This window comes from Danio rerio, chromosome 24 (genome assembly GCF_052040795.2).
Source record: "Danio rerio strain M-AB ecotype USA chromosome 24, GRCz13ab, whole genome shotgun sequence".
Taxonomy (NCBI): Eukaryota; Metazoa; Chordata; class Actinopteri; order Cypriniformes; family Danionidae; genus Danio; species Danio rerio.
In genome coordinates, this window is record NC_141044.1 from 40,244,422 (window position 1) to 40,271,717 (window position 27,296).

The 27,296-nt window shown below is 36.5% G+C and overlaps 2 protein-coding genes across 13 annotated transcripts in view; one reads left to right on the forward strand and one right to left on the reverse strand.

Moving 5' to 3' along the window:
• LOC147831141 (uncharacterized) overlaps window positions 1-717 on the reverse strand; it is a 35,397-nt gene extending 34,680 nt beyond the window's left edge. For 5 of the 11 annotated variants that reach the window (XR_015525343.1, XR_015525344.1, XR_015525342.1 and 2 more), the window contains exons 1-2: window positions 230-717; window positions 40-138 (exon numbers count right to left, since the gene is read on the reverse strand). Coding sequence is in view for 2 of the 11 variants with exons in the window: in XM_087310189.1 (XP_087166315.1) it covers window positions 88-138; window positions 230-239 (61 nt within the window). In the remaining 9 variants the exon portion in view is untranslated. Of the gene's footprint in view, window positions 1-39; window positions 158-229 lie in introns of those variants that run through there. The other 6 variants (XR_015525348.1, XR_015525345.1, XR_015525349.1 and 3 more) reach the window with 3 other exon arrangements.
• si:ch211-183d21.1 lies at window positions 92-26,193 on the forward strand. Of its 2 annotated transcripts, none has more exons than XM_087310088.1 (13): window positions 92-329; window positions 6,339-7,199; window positions 9,903-10,083; window positions 10,163-10,305; window positions 13,646-13,893; window positions 16,406-16,714; window positions 18,129-18,390; window positions 20,922-21,099; window positions 21,863-22,023; window positions 24,036-24,110; window positions 24,194-24,340; window positions 24,618-24,714; window positions 24,845-26,193. In XM_087310088.1, the coding sequence occupies exons 2-13, from the start codon at window positions 6,356-6,358 to the stop codon at window positions 24,906-24,908; spliced, it is 2,709 nt and encodes a 902-aa protein (XP_087166214.1). In that variant the 5' UTR covers window positions 92-329; window positions 6,339-6,355; the 3' UTR covers window positions 24,909-26,193. The 2 variants fall into 2 exon arrangements, with proteins under 2 accessions (XP_087166214.1, XP_087166213.1); XM_087310087.1 differs by lacking the exon at window positions 92-329 and adding an exon at window positions 2,105-2,229.
• Window positions 26,194-27,296: the final 1,103 nt, after the last annotated feature.

The window sequence follows — 27,296 nt, forward strand, 5'->3', positions numbered from 1 at the left end:
TAATGTATTTGTATAATATAAGTTCATCAAAAAGCTTACAAACTGTGAAGATGATGAAAAATTGCCAATCCATGAGCCACATTTGACCTTTAAACAGGAAGTATTTGAAGTCCGTCTCTTGTTTTTGGATGACAGGATCTGCAAAAATGTGTAATGTAGGCTAAATGTAAACTACATTTTGAAATGACGTACATTAACAAATGTTTTCGCAGATTTAAGGCCTACTTACCTTCACACATTTCATAATTCACTTAGGATTAATTGATAAAACGTAAAAACGGCGAAATTTTCGGTTAGTTAGATGACGTCAAAACAAACGGTGATTTAAGGTATGTACAGCTTTAAATTTCCCGCCCTTCAGGTCTTCATTATTCTCTACTAAAAATGGCTGTTATACATTTTATTATGATTTATGGAAGAAATTTAATGAAATATAACCAGGTTTAAGCCAGTTTTTAGGATTACATTTTAAATACATTTAAATATTAAATTCAGTATGATTTAGTAGGCCAGGCCCGTAGCCAGAGGAGTTCAGTTGGTTCGAAAGACCCTCACTGACAAAGCTCCAGAATTTACCCAGAATTTGTCCCGTACATGAGCTCATTTGTCCTATTTTGACTGCTATACCATAATAAATTATAAAAATGCCTATGAAAATAACCTATTGAAGCTGGCTTCAGCTGTTGCTTCGGTGTGACTTCAGGTTCCGAAAGCCCCAAATTCAGCGACTGAGGAAAGTTAAATGTGCTGGCCTAGTTTGTTATTTGCTTAATAAATGAGTTTTTATATTAAAACTTTAACAATTCCTATTTTTTTCTAATGGTGATGTAATACATTTGTATAAAAAGTATTTTAAAATATATATTTCTTTATTCTAATCTTTAAGAAATGTTTTTGGTACATCAAAACTTCTCGTTATGATGACCATCCGACAAGCTAATCCAGCAAAAAAGTATTGCTTAATATGTCACTAAAATGCAGTATTTAAACCTCATAATTAAATAGAAAATGAGGTGAACATCTGCAAAAAGGTCCACTTTTTGAGAAAAAATAACCACCCCTTTCACGAGCATGGCTACGGGCCTGTAAGCTATATAATTATATATTTGAATAAGTAATTCATGATAAGGTGTATGGTTTTACACTGAGAACACAAGAAAAAAAAGGTTTTAAGAAAAAAAAATATTTTATTAGTATTAAAATTGTTAGTCTCTTTGAAAAATAGTCTACAACAAAAGAGTGTTGGTGTTTATACATCTGTAAGATTAACACATGCTTAAAAAACAGATGTCAATATTTTATTAAAAATCTGCAACAGTAAAAAAAAACAATTAGAGTAGTTGGCACTGGCAGATAAAAGTGCACGTATCAGTGACTATGTCGAAGGAAAATTAATTAATGTTTTTGATGTTTTACTTTTTTGGCCTTCATTATTTATTTTTGCTCACGTTTAGTCTTTTAATATTAAAATACCAGTGTTGAAAGAAAACACAGCTCAAACCAGCTTAAGCTGGTTGTCTGGTTTTAATAATAATAATAATAATAATAAGGGGTTTTAATCATTTCCAGCCTGGTCTTAGCTGGTCAGGCTAGAAAATGACTAACCAGCTTGATTAGCCTGGTTGAAGCTGGTTTTATATGGTCATCTCCCAGCCTGACCAGCTAAGACCAGGCTGTAAATGGCTGAAAACCAGCATGTTTGACTAGCTAAAACCAGCCAACCAGCATATGCTGAATTAAGCTGTTTTTTTCAGCAGGGTAGTCTGGTATTTTAATATTAAAATACTAAATGCGAGCAAAAATAAATGATGAAGTTCAAAAAAGAAAAACAACAAAAACATTCATTCACTCATTTTCCTTCACTCTCTGATTTATCAGCGGTCGCCACAACGGAATGAACCGAAATAACAAAAAACAACTTTTTGTTTGTGTTGTTGATTTAATATGTAGCTATTTTTGAGTAATTGTCCCAATAGTTCTGTGTACTAGAACTCAACCAGTGATGCATCCAGAGTGAAGCAATAGCACACAAAGGACAGAGGCATCATTCTGGGAAGTAAATTAGGCTAGCATTAATGTCTCCGGGAATGTGCGTGAGTACTCCAGATACACCGCCCACACTCGCGTGGAAGAGATCGGATCGGATCGCTTCTTCCTCCACACAAATAAAAAGTTGCTGAAACTCCACCAAACTCTACCAGATCCCATAAACAGGCACCGGGACACGCGGTAAGCAACACTTCTCCGTTAAACCGATCTCATGCGAGGATCTCACGATTGTTCTTTGTCACTTTCTCGGATCGAGTGTTCTGTGATTTTTTTTACAGTTGCGAAATCGAGCGTGTCTTTTGTGATGGCAAAGTAGCCTACTATATCTTGTAGATGAATGTATTTTAAAGTCTCAGCAACACACAATGCTTTCGTAGTGGAAAGTTGTGAAGTAAATACATGTTAGTTTGACGCGATCGTCATTTGTTTCTTGATGTTTTCCAGATTTTAGTGTGCAACAAGTCTCCGCACCCATCAGCATGGTTCCCAGAAAATCTGTAAACAATACTTTAAAATGCATGTTATGACGTAATGATGATCGTGTTGTATGTTTTGAGTGGCATATAATCATACTGCATGAAGTGTATAATGGATTAGACAAGTGACAAGTATTGTGATCCTGTTGCCTGACTAACATGAATGCGTAATTATAAACAGTTCAGATTGTTCACATATGTTTATGTGAAAATAAGTGAAATTAATTTCTAAGATTGAGCATGTTGCATTTGATTTTGTTACACACTACTCTCATTAAAATGCAGGGGTGGACTGGGACTAAAAATCAGCCCTGGCACTGTAGCCACACCAGCCCACATTACCACACCGACACAGCCCCACCCAAGGGCATGCACATTCACTACAATATTGGTGTACAGATGGTAAAATTATATAAGCAGTACCTTATTTAAGAGATATTTAAACATTTAATGTATGTGACTGGAACAAAAGCAACCCATTTATATATGCAATCATGTCATTCATTTTTTTTTCCGGCTTAGTCCCTTTATTAATCTGGGAATCAGCAACTTATCCAGCATATGTTTTACACAGCGGATGCCCTCAAAGCCGCAACCCATTATACTGGGTTACCCAATTCACAATTGGCCTACCCAATTCACCTATAGCATGAGGAAATCCACGCGAACATGCAAACTCCACACAGAAACACCAACTGACCCAGATGAGGCTCAAACCAGCGACTTTCTTGCTCTGAGGCGACAGCACTACCTACTGCACCGTCACACTGACCCCTTTCGAGACCAGTTCAGTAAATTTTATGTATTTGGCAATATCTGACTTGACTGCATTTCCCTTTTTTTTCACTTACTGTTTGTTTGACATTCTTGCCAGATTTTGATTACATCTGAGAAGCCTCAGATTGGGTCGGCCCATCTCGAAACCAGCCGGTTGTTGCCAATTGGGTCAATGCCCTGCTAAAAAATCCAGCTTAAACCAGCCTAGGCTGGTTGACTGGTTTTAGCTGGTCTACCAGGCTGGTTTTAGAGGGGTTTTGGCCACTTCCAGACTGGTTTTCAGCCATTTCCAGCCTGGTCTTAGCTGGTCAGGGTGGAAAATGACCAGCCAAATCCAGCTAAAACCAGCTTGACCAACCTGGTTTAAGCTGGATATAGCTGGTTTTGGCTGGACTCCCAGCTTGGCTAGGCTGGTCAAGCTGGTTTTAGCTGGTCATCTCCCAGCCTGACCAGCTAAGACCAGGCTGGAAATGGCTGGAAACCAGCCTGGAAGTGGCCAAAACCCCTCTAAAACCAGCCTGGTCGACCAGCTAAAACCAGCCAACCAGCCTAGGCTGGTGTAAGCAGGATTTTTCAGCAGGGTGCTTAACATTTACTATTATTCTTACTATTATCACCATCATCATCATCATAATATTCACATCTCGCACAAGATAAAAGCTGCCTACATTTAAAAAACAATACATATGAAAAAATAAATAAATAAAATAGGTGACCGGCCCACATTTAAAAAATGGCCCGACTTTCTGGCATTTGCCAGAATTGCCAGATGGCCAGTCCGCCCCTGTTAAAATGTATAGAAATTTTGCATTCAGAAAATTAGTGTTAGCGTACTGTGCAGCTATACATATACTGAGGTAGGATTGAAATTATGGCAAGCCGTTTTAACTTTTATTCCTTCTCAGGATATGTATTCTTCATACCAACAATTAAATTTTTGATATCAACAATTAACATTCTTGATATCAACAATTCAGTTCAGTTTAGCTTAAAGTCCAGTGGATGTTTAAGATCTAGTTCTTCGTTACTATAGCAATATGAAGAGTCCAGTTCATTATTCGGATGTCTAGTGCAACAGTTCTGGAAGTGAAAATCCCATTTATTTTCTCCTTAAGGGACTTTTTTCTTTATTTCTTTTATTTTTTTAAATATTTTTTTTATGCTGTTGTAAACTTTAGTTGACATTGTTAATCATGGCTTAAAACTTTGTGACATTTTAGTAGCTTATACAATTTATATACAAATATAAGGAACATTCTACCAGAAACATACATTAACTGTCCTTGAAATAAAACATAAATAGAGTGAATAAGTAATGCATCCCAAACAATTTCTAAAATGGACTGATGGTTGATTTCAGTGAGTTGTTCTGTAAAGGAATATCATTCATTTGGTTCTCAGATTTTTTTTCATTATTAATAACACTTTAGAAATGTATAAACCCTTCCATTGTCCTTGTCTTCAGCCCAATTGAACCTACAGCTTTAATAGTTTTATCGGTTGAGTTTAGGGAGGGAGGCGGGTGGTGGTATCGGTCTGTCAGTCAAACAGTCAGTCTGTCATTCAGTCAGTCGACAATGGCCTCTGGTGGATTTAGACGAGAACAGCAGGCGCTAATGGCACTCGCAAGAGAAATTTTAGATCTCTAAAAGCGTACACAGTGTCCTCTGGTGGTCAAAAAAAAAAAACGTAGCTTCTGGAGCGTATTTGATGCTGTCCGAAATGTATATAGGGCTTTGTAATCAGAATGAGCCTGGGTTGCTTTCATAGTGTTTGTTTTTACTACTTTGAAAGTCAATGGTTCCAGGATTCAGCATTTTTCAAAATATCTTCCTTTGTGTTCAATAGAATAAAAGAACACAAATGTAATATAAAACCACTTGAGGGTGAGTATATAGTGAGTAAATTTCATTTTTTTTTTAGGTGAACTATTTCTTTAATACTACCGTATGCCAAAGCATTCATTAACAAAGTGTTGTAACTACTATAGTACTACTGTATATAAGTAAAATAACAAAAACAACTCCAATTAATTGAATAATTAGCTATTTTTGAGTAATTATCTCAATAGTTCTGGAGTAGGCTAAGTGTACATTTCCGCAACATTGCCCACACTCAAATAAATAGTGCTTATGTTGTTTTGAAATCATACAATTAAAGTCAATGGTTCCAGGTTTCAGCTTTTTTTTAAATATCTTCCTTTGTGTTCAATAGAATAAAAGAACACAAATGTAATATAAAACCACTTGAGGGTGAGTATATAGTGAGTAAATTTCATTTTTTTTTAGGTGAACTATTTCTTTAATACTACCGCATGCCTTAGCATTTATTAACAAAGTGTTGTAAATACTATAGTACTATATAAGTAAAATAACAAAAAACAACTCCAATTAATTGAATAATTAGCTATTTTTGAGTAATTATTTCAATAGTTCTGGAGTAGGCTAAGTGTACATTTCCGCAACATTGCCCACACTCAAATAAATAGTGCTTATGTTGTTTTGAAATCATACAATTAAAGTCAATGGTTCCAGGATTCAGCATTTTTCAAAATATCTTCCTTTGTGTTCAATAGAATAAAAGAACACAAATGTAATATAAAACCACTTGAGGGTGAGTATATAGTGAGTAAATTTCATTTTTTTTTAGGTGAACTATTTCTTTAATACTACCGCATGCCTTAGCATTTATTAACAAAGTGTTGTAAATACTATAGTACTATATAAGTAAAATAACAAAAAACAACTCCAATTAATTGAATAATTAGCTATTTTTGAGTAATTATTTCAATAGTTCTGGAGTAGGCTAAGTGTACATTTCCGCAACATTGCCCACAGTCAAATAAATAGTGCTTATGTTGTTTTGAAATCATACAATTAAAGTCAATGGTTACAGGTTTTAACATTTTTCAAAATATCTTCCTTTGTGTTTACCAGAGGAAAAAAACTCAAAGATTGTTGGAACAAATGATGATGAATTGTAGTTTTTGTGTGAACCGCCCCTTTAAAGAATAACCTCTCTTCTGTTTTTCTCCAGCTTTAGTTTTGCATGACATGCTGAGAGTTTCAGGCCGGGCAGCAATCATGCACATCAAACTCAACTTGTCCTTTTTGACCCTCATATGCCTTTTTAAAGACACAGCCCCATGTTTAATGATCAGCGAGGTGAATTGTGACAACCCCAAACTGGACACTAAGGAATTTGTGGAGCTCTACTACAACGGGACAAACCCTACGTCTCTGGACGGATACACACTTGTGTTTTATAATGGCAACGGTGATGTGGCCTACCGGGTCATTGATTTAACAGGACACCACACAGATCAGAGAGGTTTTTTCCTGGTAGGATCTGCTGAACTAAAGCCCCGTCCTGCCATCTCTCTCCCACCCAACTCTGTCCAGAACGGGCCTGACGCCATCGCACTTTACGGACCCAATTGGGCTCCAGTTCCTGAAGGAGGACACGTTTCTGGAGTCGGATTGGTGGATGCTATTGTATACACTTCTCGAAAATCCTCTGAAGGCGCTGATGGTCTTGCTTCAGTTTTGACTCCCGGTTCGGTTCCATACCTGGAGGATGAATCGGCTCTGGAGGGGGACGAGTCTATTCAGCGCTGCTGGGAGTCTGGAAACTTCTGGACGTTTTCCACTGGTGCTCCCACACCCGGTTGGGTCAATCAGTGCCTTCCGCCGACCCCTGCACACATCTGGATCAGTGAAGTGGATATTAGCGGGTCAGAGCAGAAGGGTGTTGTGGAGCTCAGTGTCGGGAAGGCAAACGGATCCTTCACTTTGGTGCTTTATGATGTGACCACAGATCTGATTAGCTTGAGTGTCGAGTTCAGCGCTAAAGAAACCGGATTCTACACCGTACCTGTGAATACCGCTGCTTTGACAGGTAAAAAAGACACTTTTTTAACGTATTTGCAATGTCATTTCTGGTCCCACTTTTATATTAATATATAAAATAATTTATTATATTAATTAAAATATAATATAATTTATATTATATTAATAATATTTAATAAATATTATATGCTTTTATGGCCATTCTCACTGTATAAAGGTACCAAAAAGCGAACCGTACCACTTTCCAAAGGGTGCCTAGCACAACAAAAGGGTACCAAAAGGCGGAGCTAGACACGTAGCTGAACGCTATTGATTTACAGACAAACGTCACTAGCCTGTAGGGATGTAACGGTATCAGAATTTCACGGTACGGTAATACCTCGGCATTAATGTCACGGTACAGTATTTATTGAATCATTTACAGGAAAAACAAAACTTATGAAAATACTCCAAAAAAGTGCCAAAAGTGTCAATGACATACAAATTAGCCATCTATCTGTAAGCTTTGAAACAGGAACTTCAATTTTAATAACAAAAAATTATTAAACCATGTAAAAAAATTAAGTTTCAATTTTGTATTGTTGAAAACTCATCACATTCAACATTTAATCACTCACTCACTCACTTAGATAGAGATGGGTTTTAAGGAAAATGATCATATGACTATAATCTGGTAAAAGACAGATTCAGTAGGCGCGCGACAACACCGCTCTTGAGTATGCGCGCTCAACCTCCCCTTCCCGCTTTACAGTACGTGTGCGACAACACCGCTATTCAGTACGCCCGAATGAGAGATAGAGAGAAGCAGATTTGACCTGTCGGTGGGTGCACATGGCTCCTGAATAGCATACAAGAGGAATAGTGGATTTTTAAAAAATTTATTTCCACAGTCTTTTTTACTTTAATGCACTGAAAAGAAAAAAGGTTAAACAAATAATAATGAAAAAAACAGCGTTTAAAACCAAATTATGTTTTGTTTGTCACAAATAGTTAACTATTTATGTCATGTTGGTAAAACGTGTGTTTCAATTTAGCTACCACCACAGCTATATTTCAACCCTCTGGAAAGCACTGTGTTATTATAATTGTTTTAATTTATATAATTTTAGTGGTTGTGATTATATTTTATGAGTTATTTTTGTTCTTTGTTATTTTTAAAAAATTAGTTTATTTTTTTATTTTATTTAGTATTTATTTGTCATTTTCTCCCCAAAATAATTTTTAAGTATGTTTTATATTTTATATAATATTTTTTTAGATATGTTTAAGGTAACAATAATAGTTTTACCATAAATTTTCCTCCATTTTTAGCTTTTTTTGATTAATTTAATTAAACAAAATGTCAAATTGATGAAAACAGCTTGCATTTGAACACATTTTTAAACATAAAAACTTTAACCACTTAAACTCTGCTGCTATTTGGGCATTTCCGCCTGGATTTTGCCTACCCAAATTTAAAAGCTTTCCAAATCCACATGCAGAGGTGTAAATGCAAAAATTTGGTCTCATTTTAAAGAAAACCCTTTGAATTTTCATAAAACACTATTGAAAGTGTTTAAAATAACTGTATATGTCGTCTGTGATATAATAAACACCTAAAAAAAGAGGTGCTTTTTATATATTTTTTTATAAACTCAAATTTGAAAGTCTACCTTTTAGGTTCTGTGTGGTCTAGCGTGCTGTAATTAATTTTGTTGGTTCCTGCTCATGTCTGTAATCATAGGAAAAAAGAAAAATGTCTCTACCATAATCTATGCAAAAGTTATTGCATTCCAACTGATGAGAGGTGCTGTACAAGATACAGAGACCGATCCTTGTTTTCATATTTCACTATTTTTTTGTTTTATCAAACATAATTCACTGTGTTTGGACCACATCAGACATATAATAGGATTGCTTATGCACATCACCTCAAAAACAGAGGAGAATGGCCCTGAAGCACACAGCATAAGGTAAGAGATGACAGCTGTCTGTGCTATCTGGGGCTGCTTATTGATCATGAATGTATTGTTTACATTTCTGCGCCATGGAAACACCACAATTCATTCAACAACTGTTTGGCATATGAATATCATTCAGTAAAAAGAATGCTAGAACTGTATGAGCACCGGCAGGAGCTTTCATTCGAGCTATAACTTGTACATGTGTCTTATGTAAAATATGAAAATGAACCTGCCTGTATGTAAAATACCTAGCTCGGGAATCTAAAATACTGTGTATTTAAGTGTAAATAACTTTTGTACAGTCGAATAAAAACCAAAGGGATGCATATGTGCATAAAATATAGATTCTACACTTTTAAACGAAACCACTTACGGGGGTCTGGTGCAACGCTAGCCCTTTAAATCTGAAAGTGAAAGTCGATGACGGTACCGGGTCCGCAGAGTTTAAGTGGTTAAGTTCCAATAACTAAACTTTTTCTGTCTTTGCCACAATGACGGCACATAATATTTGACTATTTATTTAGCAAGATACTTGTATTGAGCTTAAATTTTAATTAACCCTAATGGCGGACGGCTGCTTATCACTCAAGGCTGTTTATGCTGTGTTTAAACCACTTATAAAAGTTCATTTTTGCATAATAGGTTCCCTTTAAATAAATTAAGTTCTTAAAATAATATGATTAGGGTTAATTTCTTTCTCTTTTTTTTAGCTTATTTCACTTCAGGTATTTTCTAAATGTATCTTTCCTCAAAATATAGCTTTTAAATTGATAAACATGTTATGTAATATGTATTATGTGCTCTTTCAGTGCCACAGACTGCTGCATTGGCGTTGTATAAAGGCTCAGCATCAGACTTCCCTAAGGACGGCCCCCTCAGCCATGAGCAGCCAATTGATGCCTTCGTTTATGGTGACTCCTCACACATGCCCGGAAACAACCTGACAGAGACTCTCATACCAGGGAGAAAAGCCTTCATGCTTGCAGAAAGGTGATCAGCACGTGCCATAGAGTGCAGTAGGATTTACTGTGTGTTCTAGTAAACATTTATTCATGTTTGTGTGCTGCAGTTTCCTGACAGCAGGTGTTCATGCCAGTCGATGTGGTGTTGCCGAATGGACGAGAGATCCAGAACTGTTTGTGTCGAGACCCAGAAGTCCCGGAAAAGCCAATGACTGCGTTTGGTTTCAGTCCTGTCCGCTTTACTTGATGAGTATGTTTAACAGAACCATATTTATTCATATGATATTGGCGCAATAGCCTAGTGGTTAGTGCGCTGACATATGGTGCAGCAGCACTTTAGGGCGTCCTGAGTTCGAATCTTGGTGTGGTGAGAAATCGAGTCCCCCCTGCAATCGAGTCTGCTTAGGACCCCAATGGATTGTCTGCGTTGAATGCCTGATCAAAAACTATTTTACTTCTCCACAGTGCAATTATAATCACATTTGCTGCTTTTTATAGTCTATTCTGTCTTGACATTTTAACAAGACTAATCATATTAGTAACATTAATATCGATAACTACAAGTTACTAAAGATATTCTAGTTCAAATAACTGAAACGTTTGTAAACATTAAATGTTGTCTTTTTTGATGTTTTTGTATTTATATGTAACATTATATATTTACATAAGCAGTCGTAGCACGTCGTAGGCTATCAAAAATAAAAGCTTTACATATGCCTTTAGTTGTACGTCAGTATCCGAAATTATAATGCTCTTTTAAATTACATAAATTTAAAATGTAATAAATTTCAGTGCATTTACAGGGCTCGAAATTAACTTTTTTACTTGGTAGCACCGGTGCTCCCAACTTCAAATATTTAGGAGCACCAAAACAATTTTAGGAGCACCAGAAAAAATTTAGGAGCACCCACCAAAAATTAAAGAGCACCGCTGCAAATAGTTTTTTTAAGGGATTTATTGTATTTTAAAACAACATTAATAGGACTGACAAAAACCAGAAACAACTATCTAACTAAAGCTGCGAAGACTTTGATATTTGTGTGCAATAATTCCAAAATTAATGTCTAATAATTAGGCCATAGAATATTAATAATGATAAAAAATGACAATAATAGTAACAATGAATTACATTTCTCATTATGATACTGCCTTGAATGTGCATGAATGTAGGTTATCTGCTATAAAAAGTCTGTTACTTTATAAAAAATAATTGTATAGTTTGCATCAAACAAAAATGAAGCATTGCAGTAAGAAAAATTTATTTTGCACTGCTGTTTTTATATGCATGTCAATTTAATAAATAATATTTCTGCTACTAAACAAACAAAAGATTATAATAAATCATTCAATTCAATGCTGAAAGCTGCAAAGCAGTCATCAGTAAATAAATAAAAAAATTATAATATACACCTCAAAAAAGAATAGACAAAAGAAAGTAAGTAAAGTCTCACTTCTATCACTCTTTAAAAGTTTTGGTTTCAGTTTGTGTCAATTTAAAGGTTCAGTCTGAGATGATCTTCATTTTTCTGTGTTAGTGGAAAAGCTGGCGAGTCAGCCGACCCAATTTATGAGCAGGTTGAGCAGGATTCTTGCGGTGACCATCGGCCCAATACCGGTCTTTGTTATGAGCCGCAGTTTCAGTGTAAACTTAATAAAGGCGAGCTTCTTTGGCGATGATATGTACAGTATTAGATTTGACTTTTAGCGGACATTTGCCCTGAACACGCAGTAAACGCAACGCATCGAGATTCGGGCGCCTTCTCCAAGAAGCGCGTACTCGATTGATCTCAGCTGGCGGATCATTATTCACCACGTGACGTGTCATGATCGCTCTCATCTGCGCCGTAACTTTAGGTGGAGTTTGCAAACCTGCATGCTTTAAGTTTTCACTATTCAGCCGTTTGCATTTCCCGTGGTCATAAAAGCTCCTTCCCTGTCATCTGACATCTGAATACCGTGAGTGAATGACAGCTAATATGAACCAATATAAGAAGAGCGATTCAGCACGTTTTTGCAAAAAATCAAAACAGGTCGCACTACAACCATTATCTGCAGTCGCACTAATGCTCCCATATATATTATGAGGTCGCATAGATTAATTTTAGGGCGCATATGCGACCAAAATGGTCGCAATTTCGAGTCCTGATTTATATATATATATATATATATATATATATATATATATATATATATATATATATATATATATATATATATATATACTGTATATATATACTCTGTGTGTGTGTGCATATATATATATATATATATATATATATATATATATATATATATATATATTATAAATGCACTGAAATTTATTACATTTTAAATTTATGTAATTTAAAAGAGCGTTATAATATATATATACAGTATATATATATTATATACCTATTAAAGCTCCACTGAACCAATAGGATCTTAGGCGGACCCAATTGTCAGTGGGACCCAATTTCTTGACACCGGCTCAAGAAAAAAAAATCCCCTCTCTCTCTCCCTCTTCGGCTTCTGTCTGAAATACTGTCCTATCCACTTAATAAGGGCAAAGAATAAAGGCCAAAAATAAATCTTAATAAAAAAAGTCTCTAAATGAAATAAATTAAGTAATGATTAATATATTAACTATTTTCAATATACTATAGTCATTTAAAGTAAATACTAGGGCGGGCAAAGATTAATCGCATCCAAAATAAGTTTGTTTTGACATTATATGTGTGTGTGTATTATACACACAACGCACAAAACTTTTTTTGCATAGATATTTAAATTTATATATAATTTGTGACGCATACATAAATTTTCCTTAGCCTTAGTCGCTTTATTCATCAGGGGTTGCCACAGCGGAATGAATCGCCAACTTATCCAATATGTTTTACACAGTGGATGCCCTTCCAGCTGCAACACCCTAAATTGTCCGTAGTGTATGTGTGTGTGTGAGTGTGTATGGATGTTTCCCAGTGATGGGTTGCAGCTGGAGGGGCATCCGCTGCGTAAAAACATATGCTGGTGGTTCATTCCGCTGAATAAATGCTTGAAGGTCTTTTATAAAATATTTACAAACGTCCAAGGTAAATAAATAAATGTTCCCATAATATCCACACTCTACTTTGATGGCTATACTCTGCTCTGATTGGTCAGTTGACCCAGTCTGTCGTGATTTCATTACCATATATAAAATTAATCTTTTCCTCAACACTTGTTATGCGAACAATAACAAGCCTAACAGGAGCATATTCATATAATCTCTCACATGGAAGAATACCATAGTAATGTATATTTAATTCTGTCCTGTATTTAAATCACAATATGGTAAAGTGTATCATACTGTGTATACATATATATATAGATTATACTATTTATAATACCTTGTTAATGAATGCTTCAGCATACTGTAGTATTAACTATAGTGATCAGACAAACTAATAATACTGTAGTATACTTTAGCTTTTGCTACAGTAAACTGTGGCGTAATGGTAGTATAATAAAGCATATAGTTGTAGAAAAACTGTACAGTATTGGGTTGTTTATATTACTATTCCTATCGATTATAAATTACTGTGGTATTTATTGATGTGGGCTTGTTGTTTCAGCCACTTTTGAAGGGTCTGGACACATCAAGCCCCCGATTCACAGCCAGGTTGATTTCCTGCTGAATGAGATCAACACCGATTCACCTGGAGGAGCCGAGGATGAGGAGTTTATAGAGTTGTGGCATCCGTCCGGCTCCCGTATGTCACTGGATTTCATCTGGCTGGTGATGATCAATGGACTTAATGGAGAAGTATATTATGGACTGGAGCTCAATGGATATTACACTGATGATGACGGATATTTCCTGGTGAGTTCATGCATACTTACAGATGTGATGCAAATGAGGTTAAGTTCCAATTAAAGATCTTGTAAAGTGCAGTTTTTATTCGATATGTGAAGTAATCTCAAGTGAAACATGAGAAGAGGGCGGGACATAGAGTAGCTCCTCCCATTTGAAAGAAAAACAGCCAATAGCGTTTTGTGTTTATCACAGCTCTGCCAGTGAGAGCGGTTGAGCTACAGCACAACAATTGAAAAGCAGATGTGAAGTATCTTGATTGGTCAGAAGATTTGATGAGAAACTGTAGTATTGAACTGAAGGTGGTGTTAAAAAAAATCATTGATCCATTTAGGTGGAAGTGACAAACTGCAAGATTTGGATGTTTATAATTTCTAAAAGCAAATTTGGTTATTGTTTTCGGAGCAGGGGCATTGCTAGGGTTGAAAGGGATAAGGTAGGGCTGGGCGATTTGGCCTAAAAACAAAATCTTGATTAATTGATTTTTTTTTTATTGGTGTTTAACGAGACAATACATCATATTATACAATAAAACATAGGAAAAATTACAGATTGTCTTATTTTTCTTATTTTCCCACTCTCCCCTCAAAATAAAATAAATTAAATGTATGAATTATAAACAAACATATCCTCTGAAAGAAAAAAATATAATAAATTAAAATAAAAGAAATTCTTCTAAAAAATTATAGATGAGCAAGTTTACAATAAGAGCAAAAACAAAATATTAAAAGTTCAAGGAGTCAATATTTCCTTTATTCAATTATTTACCATGTATTAGATCTGATATCAACTGAACAGGGTAAGCCTTTGATATAGGCTAAAACAGGGTTCCAGGTCTTGTAAAAAGATTTGACAGATCCTGCAAGTTAACATCTTAATTTCTCAAGTATTATATATTTAAAGATTTGTCGGATCCACATGTCATTTAATGGAGGAATCACCTGTTTCCATTTGATAAGAATGGCTTGTCTAGCTAAAAGAGTAAAAAAATCAATAGCCTGGCGAGATGCAACAGTCCAGTCAACTCTCTGTGAAATACCAAAAAGGGCTGTCAAGTGTAACTGAACATTTTAACTCATTTACAATAAATGAACGATTGTTTTATTTATTTATTTAATTTTTATTAGTCCCCATAGTTCCCCATAGTTCACTGACAAAGCCTGATTTATACATCTGCGTCAAGTGACCGGTGTAACCCACGGGGACAAAGTGACTGTGTTTACATGGACATCTGTAATCGAATTATTTGCCAAATTATTAAATGTTGGACTTTAACTGCAGTTTTGCTCTTTCATTCAGGGAACACATTTGTGCCCCTCGTGACAAACGAGAAATTTGATTCGAGGAACTGCTCTGAGCGTGTATTTTTCATGCAATGTTTGATACCGCATGGCAAATGAGAGAAAAAAATAAACTCTGCATTTCTCTGTAATTTAGATGCACTCAGCAGGTAAGCCGCGTGTGTTATTCTGCTCACAAAATACGGTGAAGATCCTACACGACGGTAATAGTTTGGTTGTAGTGCTAACATGTTTACACTCGGTGTAATAGTTAGTTCGATACGAACAAACTGAATAAACAAAGAGCACTGATCGCTCACTTACCAAATCTGTAGAGACAGGACAATCCACAGCAACTAGAGCCGTGTCTTTATTAAGAGGAGACAAGCAGCAAAACCTCTTCTTGCAGAAGAGAAAAGCTCTCGGGCAAACAATGTTGCTTAGACACGTAAGTTATTGTTTTCGTGCGTCGCGTACACTGTAATCCACATGCAAGGTAAGCTGAGCTCTCACAGAGAGAAAATGAAAACAAAACTTGACTGCAGTAAATTATGAAAGCAACACTGCACGCTTGTTTTGCCAACACAACGTGGCGTCTCTGTCGTCTACACTGTAACATTAATGAATAATAATAAAGTTGCACAATAGAGCGCGCTGATTGGTTTGAACCAAGCCTTACTCATGCATTAATGCAGCACACTCAGAGACGTAATACGGTACTGACGTCCAGTCTGCATGCTGGAATACAGGCTAAGATCTCATGGCCGTGACGCAGCTTCAAAAATTCGTTTCAAACCGGATGTACGAATTTGCTCGAAATAACGCAAAAACAACCAATTTTCACTTTTTAGTGAGATATATGTGTCCTGATAGTGTTTTTAGCAGTGTGGGACACATATACGACTGTCAACAGCTCAAAAAATGTGTTTTGGTGTTTCGTGACCCTTTAAGTCCTTGACACAAGAGCTGCGTTAAGTGGAATACGCGTGATGTATGTGGTAATTCTAAGTACGTGGGCAACAAAATAAATGTTCTACCCCCTATCTTTTTAAGTGCAACATTTTCCAAAAGATCAAGCCCCCCTCGCAACAGCACTGTTTTTTAACACACTGGATTAAAAAAAATATCATAACATATTTAATAAAATCATCAAATGAATGTTCATAACCACTCAGAATGGCCTAGCAACTGCGCTGTCAAGGTTTGCATATCTATCTATAATTATTATTCTCTTTTTTCAGATCGGCAGCTCTAAGGTGGCCCCTGACATCACAATCTCATCCAACACCATTCAGAACGGGCCGGACGCCATAGCCTTGTACCGCAGCAGGGGTTCACAATCTGAGGAGCATATGGATAGCATGCTCAGTGGTTTGCTGGATGCAGTGGTTTACCGTGGGCGTGGCTCTGATAAGAGTACTTTCAATCCTGAGCTGATGGAGGCTCTGTCTCCAGGACAACTCCCTCTGCTGGAGGACATCAGCGCTTTAGCCACAGACGAGTCTCTCAGCCGCTGCAGCAACAGCAAACGCAACCTCAGCGCTTTCATGGTGAGCGAAAGAAAAATTGTTAAAATTGTTTCAATGAGGCAAGTTAAGATCTTTTTTATTGGCCCAACCGTGCCATTCGAAATTTTTATTTTATTTTATTTTTTATTTGCCTAATAATGGTCTTAAAAAGTCTTAAAGGGCACATAGTTACCCCTTCTTTATAATTTAATATTAGTATTATGGTTCTTCTGAGTGTGCCAGTTTAGGTTCAGTTTAAAACACAGAGATGTGTTTATTATAATGTGTTAAAAAGTGTCATGTTGGGGGCGTTTACACAGCTCGCTGTTTTAGGGGTGTGTTGCTTAACATGAAAATTAGTTTCAGCTTCTCTCCCAACGTAGCAAGGGGGCGGAGCCAAGAGCTCACCCGCTCTGTGTTTTCAACAAACAGGCTTTGAGAAGCAGCATAAGTGAGAGGATCAGAATTCAGCTGTACATGTACGACTCAGACACAGACCAAGCAGAGTGTACACAATCATTTGTGTCTTTGTATAGTTTTACAGACAACTGTGTGCTAGCTTCAAGTGCCGAGCTTGTACACCGAGACTAATTACCAGGGCCAGATGGAATCTTTTCTGCTATTTCTGCGGAGAATTTTGGTTAAAATCTGCGGATTTCTGTGGAATTATTTTGGGAGTATCATAACTAAAACCTTAATTAGTGAAATAAAAAGTAATACATTTTTAACTTTTATTTCATGTTTAAATTGCGAATCTAATTAGATTCACTTTATTTGGTAAACAAAGCAAGTTTCTCATATAATAAATATACTAAAAGAGAAAATATTACTGTACAAACTGCATTGTACATAAATCAGATGAACATTTTCAATGTTGGTTGTTGGTCATCGGCCGAAGGGGTGAGGGTAACCCAGGAGCTCCACTCCAAACTCCGAACGCACAGAAATGAGCTGTCAGATCCCTCCCTCCCTTTTTATACATGCTTTTGCGACCAGCAGCCAATCAGAACAGGGAATCACGCCGGTATGGGAGCCTATGAGACAACAGAAAAACAAGGAGGCGGGACAAAAAGAAAAGGACAGAGTACAATCCGCAATAATAAATAAATAAATAAACTCCAGTCGTAACAATAGAGCAAGGGATATGAGGATATGATGACGTGCTTGTCAATTAATATTGGTGGGCGGGGCACACTCCTACGTCAAGTTGCAGACGGTCTGAAAAACGCACCAATTGGTCCACTGTTTTTATGTTGCTAAATTGAGAAAAAAAGGACTGAGTGTGTTTATATCACCTCAATATGACGGTCTATACACTATACTAACACACATGTCCGTCCAAACAGCTTGAAAAGTAGATTTTTTTTTTACCTTAGGTGCCCTTTAAACTTGGCTTGGTGAGACCCGCAGAAACCCTGTTAAATGCATGTGTCTTTATTCCTACACATGTGCTCAGGTCGCAGCTCCAACACCGAGAAAGCCGAATGCGTGTCCTCCACAAGCCCCTGGGGCTCTGATCATCAGCGAGTGGAGTGGGTTTTCTAGAAACAACCGATCGCAGGACTGCTTCTTTGTGGAGCTGAGCGGTCCGCCGTCCACCCCTCTGAACAGACTGATTCTGGTGTTTTTTGGAGAAGATGATCAAGTTTGGAGCGTCCCGATCAGAGGCAGCACAGGAGCGGACGGCATGTACCTGATCTCCAATGATTCCAGAGCTGGTGAGTGTGTGTGTGTGTGTGTGTTTGATTTGAAAGTCTCTTCTTCCCTAGGCTTGTTTGTGGTGTCTAAGGGTGTGTTCACATGTACCAGGTTGTGTACTTTACAGTTTTGCTTTGGGAATTAGTTAATTATAAATAACACATATATAGACATGTATTATTCATTCTGTCATTTTCCTTCAGATTAGTCCCTGATTGTCAGAGATCAGAGTGTAAAATATACGTTTATTTGAGTGGATGGACACTTGAAGTGATTATTTATTTATTCTTTATAAGTGTTTTGTATGTTTATGTTTTATGTCTTTATGTCCTTTTTTGTGTGTGTGGCACAGTTATTAAATCAGAAGTCTTGAAATCTACCGTCGAGGATAAATAAAGTAACCTAACCTAACACGGAGAGAACATGCAAACTCCACACAGAAATGCCAACAGGCCCAGCTGGGACTCGAACCAGTGAACTTCTTGCTGTGAGGCCTTTGTGCTAACGGCTGAGCGATGTTCCGTCCTATAGACACGTATTATGATTGTAAAATATAAAGTTGAAGTCAGAATTATTCTCCCCTCTTTGATTTTTTTAATAACAGAACAAGGAAATTTTCACAGTATGTCTGATAATATCTTTTCTACTGGAGAAAGTCTTATTTGTTTTATTTCGGCTAAAATAAAAGCAGTTTTTAATTTTTCTAAAAACATTTTAAGGTCAATATTATTTGCCCCTTTAAGCTATATATTTTTTCGATAGTCTACAGAACAAACCATCATTATACAATAACTTGCGTAATTACCCTAACCTGCCTAGTTAACCTAATTAACCTAGTTAAGCCTTTAAATGTCACTTTAAGCTGTATGGAAGTATATCTAGTCAAATATTATTTACTGTCATCAAATGAGTTATTAAAACTATCATGTTTAGAAATGTGCTGAACAAATCTGCTCTCCTTTAAACAGAAAAAAATATATAAATAAATACACACACACACACACACACACACACACTTGATTCATTTTATTTGGAATGACTAATACTATTAAAACAACACAGCATCCAAATAATCGTAAGGAGCCCATAATGTTTCACAATAAAAGCAGAATGCAACCATTGATGATCTTTTGCGTGGCACTAGACACTCAATCCATTTTACGTGCAGTATTAAGTAAATGGATTAAGGATAGAGATGGCATCGTCTTCTCCACACATGAAGACTGCCTATTATTGCAGATACAGAACAATACTTTGCAATTTGTTTAGAGTTTTTTTTACTGAGTCCGGCAATTTGTAGTCCTCTCACACACAGTTTATGAACATGCCCAAGGCTACTGTAAATTAAAACCACCAACTTTGTGTTGTAGCCACACACTTTCAGAGCATTCACTAATGGTTGATATTTCAGCATTTTTTCTGAATAGCACAGATCCATGTATGAGTCAAAACAACAGCCTACTTCCATAATCAGAACGTTTTTCAGTACTTCATCCACAACAACAATATCAGGAGTGTTTGGAAAATCTCTAATGACAGCACTCAGAACATGTGCATTACTGCTCAATGATGGAAACCAGTTCATTCGTACAGTCTCGTCACACACACACACACACACACACACATATATATATATATATATATATACAGTTAAAGTCAGAATTATTAGCCCCCTCTAAATTATTATTAGCCCCCTTTTTTATTTTTTCCCCAATTTCGGTTTAATGGAAAGCAGATTTTTCCAACACATTTCTAAACATTATAGTTTTAACAACTCATTTCTAATAACTGATTTATTTTATCTTTGCCATGACAGCAAATCATATTATACTAGATATTTTTCAAGACACTTCTATACAGCTTAAAGTGACATTTAAAGGCTTAACTAGGTTAATTAGGTTTAATAGGCAAATTATTGTATAACGGTGGTTTGTTCTGTAGACTATCGGAAAAAATTTAGCTTAAAGGGGCTAATAATCTTGACCTTAAAATGGTTTTTAAAAAATAGTTAATTAATTATTCTAGCCAAAATAAAACAAATAAGACTTTCTCCAGAAGAAAAAATATTATCAAACACGCTGTGAAAATTTCCTTGCTTTGTTAAAAATCATTTGGGAAATATTTAAAAAATAAGTCAAAGGGAGGCTAATAATTCTGACCTCAACTGTATATTTAAACTTTTAAATCATCCCCAGAATAAAAACATTTGTGTGTTACTTAGAGATAATGGAAGTAAAACTAATCTGAATGCAGTACTTTAAATGTCGACTAGGTGGCGGGTCAAAATCACAAGTGGCTAGACGTGACTGCACAACAGTTATAGTGGGTTCAAAAATAAGTTTTTTGGCAGGCTAAATCTCATTATATTTTTGACATCGGGAGGAGGAGGGAGGAGGACCAGCAGTTTGAAACGCCAGCAGTAAAGTATTTTAATGGATTGGAATGAATAGAATATGACTTGAGACTGTTCTTATAGTGAGATGAAGACAGAATCAAATAACGAATAAATTCTAAAATGTCTAAATTTGAGATGTTTGCTGTGTTTGTGCAGATCAGGGTTTGCCGGTGCTCGGTCATGTTGCTGCAGTGCTGTTGTGTTTCGAGCCATCAGGATCAGGCGTTTATGGGAGCAAATGTCATCATTTGGACTGGCTGATTTTTTCAGAAGACCCAACGATACTAAAAACTGTCCAGCACAACACAACCCGCTTCGTCTTCACGCCCTTCAGGTTTGTTTGAGATTTTATTCAATTATTAATTTTCCTCCGGCTTAGTCCCTTTATTCATCAGGGGTCGCCACAGCAGAATGAACCGCCAATTATTCCAGCATATGTTTTCCACGGTAGATGCCCTTCCAGCTGCAACCCAGTACTGGGAAAAATCCATACACACTCATACACTACGGCCAATTTAGTTGATCCAGTTCACCTAAAGCGCATGTGTTTGGACTGTGGGGGAAACCGGAGCACCCGGAGGAAACCCACTCCAACATGGGGAGAACATGCAAACTCCACACAGAAACGGCAGTTGACCCAGCTGGGGTTCGAACCAACGGCCTTCTTGTTGTGAGGTTATAGTGCTAACCACTGAGCCACCGTGTCACCTTGAGATTTTATGTTGTTTAAAAAAAAACATTGTGCATTTATGAATTGTGAGTGGGCTTGACAAACCACCTGTAGAAAACGCACTCTTTTATTCCTCTGACACTTTAACCAACACTTACACCAGTTTTTGCATATTTGCACCAGATGATTCTTATAATCACTCAACATCTCCAAAAATATTGTGCATTTATGAAATGAGCTTCACACAGGTGAGTGGGTTTGACAAACCACCTGTAGAAACTCTCTCTAAAAAACTCCCCTTTCTTACTCTAGCACATAATTCTCTAGGCACAAACAGTTGCTATGTATAATGATCACTCCGTGTGTGTATTGCCTTTTCTTGTTGAATCACTGAATGACATTTGGGATGTGTTTTTTGTGTGATTAGTGCGCTGTCTTTGTCTCGATGTGCATCAGAGGGGCCTGAACTCTGGATCTCGTCTCCATCCACTCCACGTCTCCGGAATCACTGCCCGGATCCGGCCTTTTCCAGCGCTGTGGATCTGTGTTTAAAGCCAGACGATCAATACTGGCACAGAGACACCCACAGTGAGTGTTTCTGAGGAACTGCTGTATGTGAATGCTAAATTGCGGCATGCTACTGTAGACAGTAAATGCAGAAATGCTGGTTATTCAATAGAATGAAAAGTAATAAATGCAGAACTGCTGATTATACAAATGCAGACTTTTTTAGATTAATAAATGCAAAATTGGTAATTATATCAATGCAGATTTATGAGATAAATAGATGCAAAATTGCTAATTGTATAAATTCAGATTTTTAGATAAATATATCCAGTATTTCTACATAAATAAATGCAAAATTTTTAATTGTATAAATTCAAAATTGCTAGATAGATAAAAGCAATATTGCTAATTATATGAGTGCAGATTCGTGAGGTAAATGAATGCAAAATTGCTAAATATATAAACAAAGTAATTCAGTATATTCATAAAATATAAACAAAAAATCTATTTAATATTAATAATATATATAATATTTTTATATATATATATATATAATACAAAAATATTTATTTTAAAAATCCTGTATTCTTTACACATTTATAACATGAATCAGTTTTTGTGAGTAAGGTTAATGATGGTTTGGTTGTTTTGTAAGTCACAGCTCATCAGAAATTGTATGTGTATGTGTCAAAATTCATAACACAAGCACAGACATGCCGAGCACACCCTGACTATTCAAAATACCGCAATGACACAATGATGTGACATCCTTCAGGTTTCTCAAACCTTTTCTTGTATAAGGAATTTGCAGGATTCTCTTCAGTAAACACATTTGTTACAAATCATTTAAAATAAAAACGGTTCTTCCTGTTCATCAAACACTCCTGAAAAATTAACTTCCACAGAAACATAAAGAACATTTAAGTTTAAAGTATTTTTTTGTTTAAAGCCGTTTTGTTTGGGTTTTAAAGGAATGGTTAATAAATAATTAAAATAAATTAAAAATAAAATAAGATAAGACCGCATTTAAGGATGTTGTTACGCATGTTTTAGCACATGGAACCTATTTCTAGCATATTTGTTTTTATTGATTTGTTTTTGCTAGCATGTTTAGCTCATTGCTGCCATTTGTAGCAGTTTCCCTGCTGAAAAAAAAGCCATTTCCAGCCTGGTCTTAGCTAGTCAGGCTGGGAGATGACCAGCTAAAACCAGCCTGGCTAGCCTATCAAGGCTAGGAGCCCAGCCAAAACCAGCTATGTCCAGCTTAAACCACGCTGGTCAAGCTAGTTTTTGCTGGTCATTTTCCAGCCTGACCAGCTAAGACCAGACTGGAAATTGCTAAAACCAGCCTGGAAATGGCCAAAAACCCCTCTAAAACCAGCCTGGTCAACCAGCTAAAACCGGCCAACCACCCCAGGCTGTTTTTTTTTTTTTCAGCAGAGCTGTTAGCATGCTTTATCATGTTGCCAGCATCTGTTAAGATGATTTAGCACATTCTTAACCGATACTACAGATTTTAGCATATTTTGTTGATTTTTGATTATTGCTAGTTGGAACTTGTGTAATTCTAGCTTTTTAGCATTTTGCTAGGATGAACTAGCCTGTTTTTAGCATTTCTTAATTTTCGTTTCATTTTTTCTACGATTAATTAGCATGTTTCTAGCATTTCTGACAAAACTAGTATATGGCATGTTGTTTTCTCACATGATTAGCTTGTTGTTTTAATGAATTAATATTGCGTCACATGAATTAGAATGCTGCTAGCATGTTTCTATTGTGCATAGCACATGGCTAGTATGAGCAATGTGTTGCTGTGATGTTTAGTATGGGGAGTTTGAATAAGGATGTTTTATTATTATTATTGTTATTATTATTAATTCAAGAACTACATATACAGAACAATGCCAGGGGTGTACATAAAATATATGAGGAGCATAACAGAGTTGTTTGAATTAGCATGTTAGGATAATTTTTAATATCATTTTAAAATTGAATACCATTTGGTTAGCATGTTTTAATTGTTTGTAGCACATCACAACGACCATTTTAATAGGTGATTATTCTAATAATACTGAGTTGTTTACCTCTGTCAGATTGTGCGCAGGATGGATTAGCAGTTTTATTGGAGCAGTTGTGTAACTGTGGGATCTCAGGGCTACATGTTAAAGGTGAGATACTAAGATACTAAGACTCATTATTGGTGTTAACATGTTGGAGATGCAGCTGCTAATGACTGATTTCCTCCTGCTAGATGTGAATGTGTCCTGTGAAGCTGCTCATTTGTTTGCACACGGATCTGTTCTTGCCGTTTCTGACCAACAGAGGGAGCTAATCACTGAAGCACTGAACAACAACACGCTCCAGTGTTCATCTGCACATGAGCGACAGGTTCATGGAGGTAATCACGTGCCTAATTACACCCACACACACACACACACACACATATATATATATATATATGTGTGTGTGTGTGTGTGTGTGTGTGTGTGTATGTATATATATATATATATATATATATATATATATATATATATATATATATATATATATATATATACACACACACATATATATATAAACACACACATACACACACTAACATATGTTAATGTCACATGACTGTTTATATCATGTAGAAGTCTGGTGTTTATATTGGTGTGTGTTTGTGTGTTTAGCGGGGTCATCAGTGGCGCTTCAGGTTGGTCTTGTAATGGTGGCGCTTCTGCTTTTTGCTCTCGGTGCTGCTCTCTTTATCTACTTCTACAAAAAAAGGTGAGGACAGATTGTGTTGTGTGTTTTTTCAAGCGATTCCTCATAGCACCATGAAAAAAACGCTGGATGATGAAACCCCAGCATGTCATGTCAACATGGCTCATTCTGTGCATATTTTTTGCTTCGTCAGGCGTCCCGCTGACTACCTCTCCATGCAGCTGAGTGAACAGGCCGAGACGCCGCTCGGACTCTAGTGTGTGTGCGTGAGTGCGCATGTGAGCGTGGACGCATTTTTGCAGGATCATAAATGTTTATTTTTTTAAAAACAGAGATGAATGTTTTTACAGGAGATGAAAATTGAATATTTGATTATGCAATTTTGACACTCTGAAGGTTCAGGATCTTTAATGTTTCAGAAGCATTCTATTATTGAATTCAGGTGTTTTATTGTTGATGTTTTTAGAGCTGTGGCAAAAAAAAAAAAAAATGTTTGAAAAATTGATTCTCTGAAAATTGTTTAAAATTTTCTAACTATTTGAGCTTAGTTTTTAAATAACGGCTGGCACCCTTAGCTAATTTTTAACAGCAGACAGCGCTCCAGACTAGTTTTTAACAGTGGATGGCGCTCTAGAATAGTTTTTAACAGTGGATGGCGCTCTAGAATAGTTTTAAACAGGAGACTGTGCTCTAGGCTTGTTTTTACCAGCAGACGGCGCTCTAGACTAATTTTTAACAGCTGATGGCACTCTAGGCTAGATTATACCAGCAGACATCACTCTAGGCTAGTTTATAACAGCAGAGGGTGCTCTAGGCTAGTTTATGACAGCAGATGGCACTCTAGACCAGGGGTTCCCAAACTTTTCAGCCCGCGACCCCCAAATTAACAATGTCAGTGACTCGCGACCCCCATTTTTCAAGGTGGTTATATAAATATATAAACCTTGTAGACACAACTATAGGCATGTATAAACATAAGCACATTGACAACACATAAATGCAACAGTCTATTAACCATATATATTTTTTATATTCATTTATTAATTTATAATATAAAAAGTAAAGGCTGATGACTGATTTTTATTTGTTTATAATAGATAATAATAATATAATAATAATTTTGTTTGGTCCCACATCATATTGTTGCCTTAACTAATATGTACTTACACAGGTATTGATAGTTTGTTACAATGCACTTATTGTGTAAATACGTGTATTTACTGTGTTCTTATGCTTGATTAAATACATGTATGTAATTACATCTGTAATTAACTTTTGTAATTACATTTGTAAATACACTGTTGACCATCCCTTACACCTTAACCTACCCTTAAACCTACCCATGCCACCAAACCTGTCCATAACCCAACCTCTATCCCAACTCAAAAGCATCACAAGTGTTCTCAAATACATTATAAACACAGTAAGTACATTGTATTTATTTTGTGATGTTAGTACATAGTAGTTAAGGACACTTAATAAAAAGTGGGACCCATGGTTATTCAAATAGTTTAATAAAACTTATTTGAGTTTTGGAAATCACCAAGCGACCCCTTGTCATTGTTACGCGACCCCCCAGGGGGTCCCGACCCCCACTTTGAGAACCACTGCTCTAGACTAGTTTTTACCAGCAGACGGTGCTCTAGACCAGGGGTTCCCAAACTTTTCAGCCCCTGACCTCCAAAATCACAATGCCAGTGACTCGCGACCCCCAATATCCTCTGAGGTGCTTATAAATACAGAAACCTTGCATGCAATGGTGCACACACACACCAATAGACCCAAGTCTATTCTTCGTTTCTTTTTTTTTAATGTATACAGTGCTGTAAATGGACCAGAAAGTTCAACCTGGTGCTATAAAATCAATCCGCTGCATCTGATGCTATTGCTGTGTATTTAATATAATGTACCCCAGGGGTCACAATCCAATAAAACAGGGGTGCTCAGCCCTGTTCCTGGAAATCTACCTTTCTGCAGATTTCAGTTGCAGCCCTGCCTGTAATTATCAAGTGCTGTTCAGGTCCTTATTAATTGATTCAGATGTATTTGATCAGGGTTGGAGCTAAACTCTGTAGGAGGGTAGATCTCCAGGAACAGGGTTGAGCACCCCTGCAAAAGAAATATAAGCTATTATAGTAACTATATAGTATATATATTTTTCTCTTCAGTAGGTTATGAATAAAATATGGTAAATCTTGTGGTTTAATAAAAATAAATCGATTTTTGGAAATCACCAGGGGACCCCCCTTCATTGTCCCGCGACCCCTCTGGGGGTCCCGACCCCCACTTTGAGAACCACTGCTCTAGACTAATTTTAAGCAGCAGATGGCACTCTGGCCTAGTTTTTAACAGCTGATGCCACTCTAGGCTAGTTTTAACAACAGATGGCGTTCTAGGCTAGTTTTTTAAAGCAGATGGTGCTCTAGGCTGGTTTTTAACAACAACAGACAGTGCTCTATGCTAGCTTTTAAAAATGCAGACCTGATGCAGAATCGATCTCTCAAACTATTTTTCTCCTCAGCTCTAGCTGTTTTAGTGGTTAGTAGTTAAAGTTATTCCGAACACACAATAATAGTTGTTTTTAAGTAGAAATATTGTACCACTTTGCATTACAGGCACAGGCGAGACACAGAAATGTTATGCAT

Excerpts from the sequence above, each read along its gene's own strand:
- si:ch211-183d21.1 (XM_087310088.1), top strand. The coding sequence starts at position 6,356 with ATGCTGAGAGTTTCAGGCCGGGCAGCAATCATGCACATCAAACTCAAC. Across the intron at positions 10,084-10,162 it reads GCCTTCATGCTTGCAGAAAG|TTTCCTGACAGCAGGTGTTC; the intron begins GTGATCAGCACG and ends TGTGTGCTGCAG. Across the intron at positions 24,111-24,193 it reads CTCAGGGCTACATGTTAAAG|ATGTGAATGTGTCCTGTGAA; the intron begins GTGAGATACTAA and ends TCCTCCTGCTAG.